At 42.0% G+C, this 12,398-nt stretch overlaps 1 protein-coding gene across 3 annotated transcripts in view; it reads left to right on the top strand.

Annotated features, from left to right (window-relative positions):
* ESRP2 (epithelial splicing regulatory protein 2) overlaps positions 1–12,398 on the top strand; it is a 99,768-nt gene that overhangs the window by 71,807 nt on the left and 15,563 nt on the right. For all 3 annotated transcript variants that reach the window (XM_069217226.1, XM_069217227.1, XM_069217228.1), the window contains 2 exons: positions 5,283–5,481; positions 7,840–8,017. In XM_069217226.1, the coding sequence (XP_069073327.1) occupies positions 5,283–5,481; positions 7,840–8,017 (377 nt within the window). The remainder of the gene's footprint in view (positions 1–5,282; positions 5,482–7,839; positions 8,018–12,398) is intronic.

Raw genomic sequence — 12,398 nt, 5'->3', positions numbered from 1 at the left:
CCGGACTGCATTCTTTGGTGGTGGTAAGCGTTTTACAAAGAAGCACCCACAATACACTGACCAAATAGGATAGCTTTGCTGAGCATTATCTGTACTGTATCATACTCTCAACGTGTAATAATAATAATATAGTCTTCTGTTCAATTATCAGAACACTTAGCCTGTGATTGTCTTTTTTGCTGGGCATCTTCATCATTATTTAAAATAGTTAATTGTGATGCAGTGCATTTAGAAGAGTTTACAGAAGTTTCCATAAACGTTTTAAAGCAAAAAATATAAATGCCTGCATCATCAGACCATTAGAATTTGCTTTTTAGGATACATTCCTAATATCCAGCACTGCAGGCCAGTAGTATAGAGTTTACAACAGATGGTTATGAGGTCCTTCAAATTATTGATTTGAACTCCACAGATAATGATCAGTAAGTCTATTTCTTGCTTGAAATTCTGCAGTAAATCTTGCTTTATAGGAGCATTGAACTTTTTTTGCATTGAGTTTTGTTTTTTTATTGGGACAGTGGTAGTGTTATCTTAGGTCTTGGCCCTTAACCTTTAAAATAAAGGCTATTTCTTTTATGTCTCTAGTCCTTTTCAGCCAAGCACATTCATAGTAGCATTTTGTTTTTTAAGCATTTCTATAACAAAATTAGTACTTGTAAGAGCGTAGGTGTTACTTTGTGCAGATATATACAAATAGTAAAGAGCTTAAGCCTTCTGAATGAAGGTGACTCACTATTCAAAAGGTTGTGGTCAATTTCGTTTTTCACTCCAACCTTTGTCACACAAAGATAGCATTTTACATTTGACATAACCAGTATGAGTTGACTTCAATTCTGAGCTCATCTGGGAACATCAGAGATTTTCTTTGTTTTGGATAATTTGTGGCAGCCTAAGTTTGTGGAAATGTAGTTTCCATGTATGGGTTTTCCTGGATCAGGTCTGGACTATCTTTATTCCTTTATCATGTCCAACGAAAGTAAAACACGTGTCACACATTGACCTTTTCAAGTTAGGAGCGGATGGTGTTTTGCCAGCCTGCTCGGAATGTATTACTTAGAATGGTATTAGCTTAGATCATGATCTAGCATGTCATGGGTATTGTTTACAACTCCATATGTCTAAAACTCCACTAGAGAACAGAATTTAGTATATTGCTTATGCATTTTTTATGTCTTCAACTGTAAATTAGTTCCCTTTTAAACTGGTGCTATTACATAGTTCCTGCTTTTATTCTAAATGTTTTAGGTATAAGATAGTGCTGCTTGCTGCAGCCCTGGTTCATGAAGATTTGTGGCTAGGTCTGATTGACTCTTACATTATCAAGAGTAAACCACACGTACTGAAGGAAAAGCGTGTGTGAACCTGGCTATGCTGTATAATGCGGTTGCAGCATATGGTATATAGCTAATGCTATTGAAGATTATTAGATTTATATGTACAAGTTAAAATACATATCCAGGCTCGCCCATATGTTTGTAGGGATACTTTGGTAACAAAAGTGATAGATGTGAAAGAGGTTTAAAGGGGAATGTTGGAAGTGGAAATGACAAAACTGTATTGTTTGTGTTGAAGTATTAGGCCATGAAACCCTTTGGATATGACCAGCTAGCAGATGATGTGCGCCATGGACTAAAGTAGCAATCTAGGTAGTTCTGCAGTAGAGGTAATAAAATCATGTTAGAAAAACACCTTCATATTGACAGGTAGGAGCACACGTGGCCAAATTATCACAATTTCCCCAGGATTAGAGTAGGTGCTTGTGCCGGTTTTGTATTGGAGGAAGGACCTCAGCTGTTTCTTATTGCTGCTGAAATATCTGTTAACTCCATAGTGGCAAGCGAGCATGCCATCATCTCCTTTTGGATATGGTAGAAAGAAAGTAAAGGAATAGTCTTACCTGTGCATATTCTCCATATAATTGAAGCATGCACAGAACTTGCATGAAAGGAAAAAGCCTTGGATTTGTTAAATGTTTACCACCTGAGAATTTGCAGTTTTACCCCTCTTTCCTGAGTGCTGTTTGAAAAGAATACGTCAAAAAGCTCTGTGGAATAAGATCACCCTTTACAGTTACCACAAAGGCTACTGGGTGTTTGTGTGGTTTTGTGTGTTTTGTCTCTATTTATTTATAAAAATATATATAATATCAAATCCCTTTCAGGGTTAGAGTGACGCATAAATTATGCAAAAAAGAGAATAGAGAACTCTGGGTGGTTCCCAAGTTTAGGTGGAGAGCAGCTGTAGTGAGGAGCACTGTGCAACACTCTAGATTTGCTCACCTCAAATGTCTGTTTATCTAGCAAAGTTTTTAAGCATTGGATCAGCACAGTATCAACCTTGCCAAGCTGTAAAATGACAAAAGCCATTTACCACTCCAGGCACAGTATTACAGCTTTGGACTGGTAAAATACCATCCAAGCCAACCTGGAATGAGCAAAAGCAGCCCCTGACACGTGTTTCGCTCTCATTGGAGCTCATCAGAGAGGCTTAGCTTTGTGACACAAAAATGATTCACTCACTCACTCACTCACTCACACACACTCTCACTCACACACTCACTCACTCACACTCACTCACACTCACTCACACTCTCACTCACACACACTCTCACTCACTCACACTCTCACTCACTCACACTCTCACTCACTCACACACACTCTCACTCTCACACACTCTCACTCTCACACACACTCACTCACACACACTCACACTCTCACTCACTCTCACACTCTCACACACTCTCACTCACTCTCACACTCTCACACACACTCACTCACACACACACACTCACTCACACACACACACTCACACACACACACACTCTCACTCACACTCACTCACACACACACTCTCACTCACACACACTCTCACACACACTCTCACTCACACTCTCACTCACACACACTCACTCTCACTCACTCTTACTCACTCACACACTCTCACTCTCACTCACACACTCTCACTCACACACTCTCACTCACACACTCACTCACACACTCTCTCACACACTCTCACTCACACACTCTCACTCTCACTCACACTCTCACTCACTCACACTCTCACACACTCTCACTCACACACACACTCACACACACACTCACACTCACACACACACTCACACACACACTCACACTCACACACACACACTCACTCACACTCACACACACACTCTCACTCACACACTCACTCACTCACACACACACTCACACACACACACTCTCACTCACACACACACACTCTCACTCACACACACTCTCACTCACACACACTCTCACTCACACTCTCACTCACACACACACTCACACTCACTCACACACACACTCACTCACACACACACTCACTCACTCACACACACACACTCTCACTCACACACACACTCTCACTCACACACACACACACTCTCACTCACACACACTCTCACTCACACTCTCACTCACACACACTCTCACTCTTACTCACACTCACTCTTACTCACACTCACTCTTACTCACTCTCTCACTCTCACTCTCACTCACACACTCTCACTCACACACTCTCACTCACACACTCTCACTCACACACTCTCACTCACACACTCTCACTCACACACTCTCACTCACACACTCTCACTCACACACTCTCACTCACACACTCTCACACTCTCACTCTCACACTCTCACTCTCACACTCTCACACTCTCACTCTCACACTCTCACTCTCACACTCTCACTCACACTCACACACTCTCACTCACACACTCTCACTCACACACTCTCACTCACACACTCTCACTCACACACTCTCACTCACACACTCTCACTCACACACTCTCACTCACACTCTCACTCACACTCTCTCACACTCTCTCACACACTCTCACACACTCTCACACACTCTCACACACTCTCACACACTCTCACACACTCTCACACACTCTCACACACTCTCACACACTCTCACACACTCTCACACACTCACACACACTCTCACTCACACACTCTCACTCACACACTCACACTCACTCACACTCACACTCACACTCTCACACTCTCTTACTCACTCTCACACACACTCTCTTACTCACTCACACACACTCTCTTACTCACTCTCACACACACTCTCTTACTCACACACACTCTCTTACTCACTCTCACACACACTCTCTTACTCACTCTCACACACACTCTCTTACTCACTCTCACACACACTCTCTTACTCACTCTCACACACACTCTCTTACTCACTCTCACACACACTCTCTTACTCACTCTCACACACACTCTCTTACTCACTCTCACACACACTCTCTTACTCACTCTCACACACACTCTCTTACTCACTCTCACACACACTCTCTTACTCACTCTCACACACACTCTCTTACTCACTCTCACACACACTCTCTTACTCACACTCTCTTACTCACACTCTCTTACTCACACTCTCTCACACACTCACTCTCTCACACACTCACTCTCACACACACTCACTCTCACACACACTCACTCTCACACACACTCACTCTCACACACACTCACTCTCACACACACTCACTCTCACACACACTCACTCTCACACACACACTCACTCTCACACACACACTCACTCTCACACACACACTCACTCTCACACACACACTCACTCTCACACACACACTCACTCTCACACACACACTCACTCTCACACACACACTCACTCTCACACACACACTCACTCTCACACACACTCACTCTCACACACACTCACTCTCACACACACTCACTCTCACACACACTCACTCTCACACACACTCACTCTCACACACACTCACTCTCACACACACTCACTCTCACACACACTCACTCTCACACACACTCACTCTCACACACACTCACTCTCACACACACTCACTCACACGGATTTGTTTAGTGAAAGCATTTTGTTAGTTGGAAGTGAGCCTGTTAATAAAATATACATTGGGTAAACAGCAATGGAGGTAGATTGAGGGGGATAGACTTTGACTCAACAGACATTCTTTCACTTCCTTGAAAGCTTTGGCCAGGTGGTTGTCTGTAAAGCTACAGATGCCAAGTAAAACCTGTTAAAGCCTCTGGATATTTGTGTGTATGCTGATAAAATTACTTCAGTCCTGATGGCAATACAGCTGTAGTGTATGATCTGCTTTATAATGCAGTGATGCATTAGGTTTACTAGAGAACATACTAGGTAAGGTATGTAATCAATTGGTAGCAGATATTTTCCTTCCTGCACACCTAAATGGAACTCGGAAATTGATCTAATGAAAGTTTCTCTGATCCTTCTAGGTCTTTCTCCACCAGGCTATGCCGCCTTTCAAGCAGCAACAGCAGTTATCCCAGCAGATGCAGCAGCACTTTACCAGACTCCTGCCCTGTTTGCTGCTGCACGGGGTGCATATGCCTCAGTTGCAGCCCCACAAGCAGTTGCCTATTATCCTGCACAAGCAACTCAGCTTTATATGAATTATACAGCTTACTACCCGAGGTATTGCAATGTGCTCCGGTTTCTTTTTAAACACTTTGTGCCCAAGATAAAGAAGCTTTGTAAATCCCTCCTTGTTTTGTCTGTTTTGTCTCTCTGCCTCTTTTTTTTGTCTTGTCTTTTTTCTTTCTTTGGGTCATTTTGTGCAATACAAAGAGCACTCACAGTTGCAGCAGCAAAAGAAGCAGTTTTTTTTATGGCAGGAGGGAGGCAATGTACAGACCGTTTCTGTGGTTTTGGTGGTGCAGTCATAACACATTTAAATCACAGTACATTAAATAAAGAAATGTGTCATATTAGAAATAAAACTATTTTTTACTCCATCACTGCTTTGCAAGTGCTGATAAAAAAACATTGCAACCAACCCTGAAATGCCATTCAGCAGCCAGTAACCGAAGAAGAATGAAGTCTATAGCCAGACCTAAAAAAGGAATGACCACACATCTTCTATTTTCCAACTGTTTTTTTTTTTGTTTTGTATTTTGTTTTAGTTCTTAGAAACAACGCTTCCAAATGTTATATTTTGCTTTACACATACAATCCACATAGGAACGCATTCATGTTGCCTTTGCTGCTTTAAGAATAAATTTTTATTTTATAGTTTTTTTTCCGCCAGCCCTTGTTCCCCCTGTCTTTAACCTGGTGAGGTGTATTAAGATAAAACAGCCAAGACTTGAAAGGAATGCAGTGTACCACATTGGTGGGTATATGCGCAGGTACTAGTTTCAAAGGGACCAGAAGTCTGTTCAAAACACAAGTACATGTTGCTGTGATCTGTTAGTGATCAATTTGTGAAAGTTAAGACAAAAGCAGAGAAGTCGTTCCTTCACCTCCTTTTTTTTTTTTTTTTTTTTTTTTTTTTAGGTCCCATGTAAACAAGACCTTCAGTTTTGGAATACTAATTTGGGCTAGCAATTTTTAAACATTGTTGCTTTGGTCAGCCCGCATCAGCCTTTGCTTTAAGACACTCATGTACACCTTTAATCAGTCAGGCGCATTTTTCTCCCATTCATGCTGATAGCTGGCTGGTACATGCAATATTTCAGCTCCTGTAAAGGTCTCATTTGCACCACACAAGCAGCCAAAGCTGGCAGGGGCAATTTGATGATTGTAGAAGCCATTTGTGAAGGTGTCTTTCATTAAACCAACACATTCTGCATGTCAGCCAAATGGTTACTTGAAGGATGAGCTATAAAAGTATGAACATAGTACGTAAATACAATATAATACTTGTCTGGACTTATTTTTCAAGAAAACCACGTTTGTGGGTGCAAAACTACAGCAAAAACACAAAACATATTATAAGAAGATGAGACAAACATGACATGTCGCTTGCAATGTGGCTTTAGCTTGGTTTAGCTGGGAAAGCTAGCTTTCAATGATGGTTTCCCTGACGTTTTTTTTTCTTTTTTTTTTTTTCATTTTTTTTTCATTATGGCAAAGATTTCAGACTAGGGATTGTAAATTTATATTTTTATTTAGTGCGGCCCGTCCTGGGCATCCCCTCTCACTGGGTTTCTGCCCGACTGCTGGCACATTGCTTAATAAAGATTTGGGTTAAGGGTAATGACAGTCACTTAAACTGTGAAAAAAACATTTAGCAAGCCTGTTCCTTCTGAGTGCAGGTTCCTCTTTTATTTCTTTCACCTTGCAGGCCTGATATTTCTGGTCTCGAGGACAAGTATCTGCCTTAGGGAAAGTGGGTTATGTTCAAAGTGAGCTGCAACAAGCTGGTCCTCTGGAGGAGACAGGATCCTCTGAAAACTTATTGTAGTGGAAGAAGGCAAGATCTTCTTGTGATCACCTTGGGCCTGATGGAAAGGAAATGAGTCAGACCACCCCTGCAAGCCTGTGCACAATCATACAGCAATTCTAACTGAGAACTCTAGATGCAGGTGTGAACTGTTTGTCACTTTTGAAGACTTGTTAGGAGTCCATATACTGTAGCATCAGAAACCCTTGGACACTTGTCTGCATATTTTGAGCATTCTCCAGAGCTCTTTGGTGGAAACCGTTTTATGGTAATTTCTGTTGGCCGGTTCATGTTTAAGCAAAAACACACTTCATTATCATTCCTGTTTCCAAAATGTAAACCAAGGACTCCCAGAAGATGCCAGACCTCGGTAGTGTGTGCTGCTTGCTATTTCATAATAGCAAATTGCTACTGGCAGGAGTATTAGTGTAGAAGAAGGGTATCTTGTCTGCATAACCATTAAATGAAAGATCTCGCTGATGAGGATGGAAATAAATGTGGTTAAAAGATGACAAAATGATTAATCAATAAGTTAATCATCTTTACCACGGTTTATGATGGAGCAGTGAAAATGTCTCTCTAACCCAAAACCATTTCTTTATTTGTAGCCCTCCGGTATCGCCAACCACAATGGGATACATTGCAGCCCCTACAGCATCTCTTGCTGCTGCCGCCTCCGCATCGCACACACAAATGATGCCCCAGCCAGGTGCCTTAGTTCGTATGCAGGGCTTGCCCTATAACACAGGGATGAAAGAAATTCTCAGCTTTTTCCAAGGATATCAGGTGAGTGTTTGTTCCTTGGTTTTCACCATACTGTGTGATTTAGATAACGTACGAGCACTTGGGCTTTAGTTGTTAAGATTAGTGACATTATATGGTGGTTAAGTGCTGGAGCTGCATCACTTGTGGTGGCAGCCATTCTTAATTTGATAAAGCCTAAGGTCACCCATAGGTAGACGTAATGAAAACTGAGTTTCCTGCCCACTAAGCGATGTGACTGTGGTGCGCTGAATTATTTGTATAGATAGATCATATCTTACTAATTAACGTTGCAATGAATTGATTATACTTTTGAAGTTTTTTTTAATGGATTTATTTAATCCCAAATTGATATACACTTTTCCTCTAGATAGTCTCCCAACACCCAGCACAACATCCTCTTCTCTGTTTTTCTATAGCTGGGTTTGCACTACATAATACCTACATGGTACAGTTGAACATAGTAATCAGAATTATCGTGAAGACCACTGCGGCTACTCCAAATTAATGCTCCTGTTAGAGGACTAAAGTCTTTTGCCGCTCACTAGTTTGTTGGAAAGTAACACACCTATATGCGTTTGCTCTTCTCGAATAAAAAGGAGCATCTCCTCTTTTTAAGACATTTCTTTGACATGGTAAAAAGGGAAAAATATTGAATGTTGGCATTTAGTTGTTTGGAGTACATGTAGGCGAAGCATCCAGTTCCTAAAAACTTCTAACACCTTTTCTTTTTTCCTCCTTCATGCTATCAGCCCAGATTTGCAGAACAAAGGCGAGGCTGTTTCAAATTGTCAAGTATAGAAAAATCAGCACCATAAGTGGTGCTTCCAGTGGATTTACGGAATACATTCTGTACACTACAGCTTTGCCATGTTACTCTTCTCAACCATTTTAATTACTAAGTGAGCAGAAGGCAGCTGAAATTGCTGTTGAACATAGGAACATCACTTTGGTCGTCCATACAAGCAGTAGCGCACTCCTTAGCTGTTGAAGTTAATACTAAAGCAAAGCTTTTGATTTTATAAAGCACTTAAAGTGGATTCTACTAATTAAATAAACCACCCAGAGCAACACCTTTTGTGAATTAAGAAGCATAGACTCCGTTATCCCCTTAGTGTGGTTGACCGGTTTGAAGTCTAGTTGAGCACCAGTATTGCATTCCCAGTCCCCAAATCACTACTCCCAAGGGGATTTTTTTCAGTGAAAACCTGTTTTATCAACCCCTACGTCGTCCATGATGTTTTCAGAAAGTTTGCTGAATATTGAAGGGCTTACCTTCATTTTCCCTTTTGATTTCTCTTGTATCCTCACATTTTGTGTACAAGTGGGGTTTGTTCTCAGTGTCCCATAAGTACAACCACTGACTTTGGCCCTTTTGTTAGGGGAAGTGTTTAGTAACAGTTTGTGATTGTGGTGCCCATCCACCCCAGAAAGTGAATCATTTAATGAAGCATTCTCTTGAGCTACAGTGCTCTGGAAGCTGGGGTAGGCCCATTTCCTGATCAGACCGCATTAGCAGAATAAAGTTGTACCGTCAAAAGCGTTATAAAAAGAGTCCGAACACATTTGTGTTTAAAGTGGAGAACTTAAGCCAAACACAGTGAAACGTTGCGTAGTAGATACATTTTGTGAAAGAGCTAATAACATTGTTGCATGTTTGGGAAAGCTGGTTCACCACACACTTTTTTTTTTTTTTAATTTATTTTTTTAACCAAACGCTGTAAATACCAAATGTCATGAGTCAACTTGCATGTCACTGTGTTGTAGAAACAAGGAACATTCCCACACCACGCCTCTTCAACTTCTCCTTAAAGATTTACCCTCTTTCACATCGCAGAAGAATCTATGTTCCATGGCACAGGCAGAGATGGGTAAATGTTCATATAAGGTGCCTTCAGTTACACTGGAATGCTCATTAAGGTTTGTCCTGTTGCAAGAGAGGACCACTATGTGCCTATCTTTCCAAAGATTTCATACATGCACGCTCCAGTGTTGAACTAAGAGGAGTGTAGTCGTGTGGCTTGCGTTCTTAATTCAGAGTGCAGTCAGTGCCAGTGTCCACATCACAATAAGAGGCAAACTCCAGCATTGTTTCCTACTTGAAGATAAATCCAATAGCCCAAATTAGTATTTTCACTGGCCAGCACTTCAAGCTGTAACAACTGGCTTACCTGTAAAGCACTGCGCTCTTGTGATACTGTGAGAAAGTGTCACAATTCTTCTCTAGATGTGCGGGGAGAGCTTTTTCTACTGTCGATGTGGTGCACGTTTTGTGTTTGTAAACCTGATTGTTTCTGTTGGGTGAGATTTAACCTAATCTCTGGGTTTCCTAGTGTCTACTTTATTTACTGCTGCTTCTGAGGATTTCTTGAGAGCTGCTTCTTTCTTTCGAATGTCATTCTGTGCTGGCCTTTCCATGGCCTTGTATGGCCAGAATTCGAGTCAATCCTTTTATTGTCATCTATGTGGTAAGTTTTTTCTATAGGTTGGGACAGTGTTGTGCGACAGGTTGAACTTCATCAGTCATTTGATTAATCCTGTTCACTTGCTGACAGTTGTGGTTTAAGTAGCTGGTGCCTTTCAAGTGGTTCAGTCCTGCAAGCATGCACACTTCTAATCAGTAAACAAATGAACCCAATTTCCCTGATATTAGATAGTCCAGGGTACACTCCTTTTGATTAGTTGGAGATCAAATAAATGTATACCCCAGTCTTTAACGAGTGAAACGACACACTTCGCTTCCAAAAATACCAGAAACCTGTTTAAATCAACACTATTTGTCCCCAAAATATGGTGCACTTGTGCTTCTGGCCGTTTAAAAATATTTATATACATTGGTAAAATGAAAGGAAAGTAAGAATGCCTGACCTACTAGATTTAGTAAATGACCCTTTCTTCCTCTTTTTCTATGAGACATTTTTGTTGAGCTAAATTTTGATGTAGAATTTTAAGCTCTTTGATTCCAATTAATGTGGTGTCAGGGGTGGGGGGGTAGATTGTCATTTATACTACCATCAGTGCCTCAGTCACTGTTTTAGTAATATTAATCTATTTTAAAAAGATATCGTAGTTGTAGGAGGCTGGACTGGCTTGTAGTGAGTACCAAGGGGTACTTACACCTTGCACCAGGCCAAGGTATCCCTTATTAGTGTATAGGGGTGTCTAGCAGCTTAGGCTGATAGAAAGGGTAGCTTAGCAGATCAGCTTAGGCTGAACTAGGAGACGAGTGAAGCTCCTACAGTACCACTAGTGCCACTTGCACAATATCATAAGAAAACACAATACACAGATATACTAAAAATAAAGGTACTTTATTTTTATGACAATATGCCAAAGTATCTCAGTGAGTACCCTCAGTATGAGGATAGCAAATATACACAAGATATATGTACACAAGACCAAAAATATGCAGTATAGCAATAGAAAACAGTGCAAACAATGTATAGTTACAAAAGGATGCAATGGGAGCACATAGGGATAGGGGCAACACAAACCATATACTCCAAAAGTGGAATGCGAACCACGAATGGACCCCAAACCTATGTGACCTTGTAGAGGGTCGCTGGGACTGTAAGGAAACAGTGAGGGTTAGAAAAATAGCCCACCCCAAGACCCTAAAAGTGAGTGCAAAGTGCACTGAAGTTCCCCAAAGAGCACAGAAGTCGTGATAGGGGAATTCTGCAGGAAAGACCAACACCAGCAATGCAACAACGATGGATTTCCAGACTAGAGTACCTGTGGAACAAGGGGATCAAGTCGAGAGTGGGCAGATGCCCAGGAAATGCCAGCTGTGGGTGCAAAGAAGCTGCTACTAGGAGGTCGAAGCTGAGGATTCTGCAGGAACGACAAGGGCTAGAAACTTCCCCTTTGGAGGATAGATGTCTCACGTCGTGAAAAGTCGTGCAGAAGTGTTTTCCCGCCGAAAGACCGCAAACAAGCCTTGCTAGCTGCAAGTTCACGGTTTAGGGTTTTTGGATGCTGCTGTGGCCCAGGAGGGACCAGGATGTCACCAATTGCGTGAGGGGACAGAGGGGGCGTCCAGCAAGACAAGGAGCCCTCTCAGAAGCAGGCAGCACCCACAGAAGTGCTGGAACAGGCACTACGAAGTGGCGTGAATTGGTGCTCACCCGAAGTTGCACAAGAGAGTCCCACACCACCGGAGGACAACTCAGGTCGTGCAATGCAGGTTAGAGTACCGTGGCCCCAGGCTTGGCTGTGCACAAAGGAAATCCTGGAAAAGTGCACAGGAGCCTGAGTAGCTGCAAAAGACGCGGTTCCCAGCAATTCAGTCTGGCGTGGGGAGGCAAGGACTTACCTCCACCAAACTTGGACTGAAGAGTCACTGGACTGTGGGAGTCACTTGGACAGAGTTGCTGAGTTCAAGGGACCTCGCTCGTCATGCTGA

This window comes from Pleurodeles waltl, chromosome 12 (assembly GCF_031143425.1).
Source record: "Pleurodeles waltl isolate 20211129_DDA chromosome 12, aPleWal1.hap1.20221129, whole genome shotgun sequence".
In the NCBI taxonomy this organism is placed as follows: domain Eukaryota; kingdom Metazoa; phylum Chordata; class Amphibia; order Caudata; family Salamandridae; genus Pleurodeles; species Pleurodeles waltl.
This window is presented reverse-complemented; position numbering and strand designations above follow the sequence as displayed.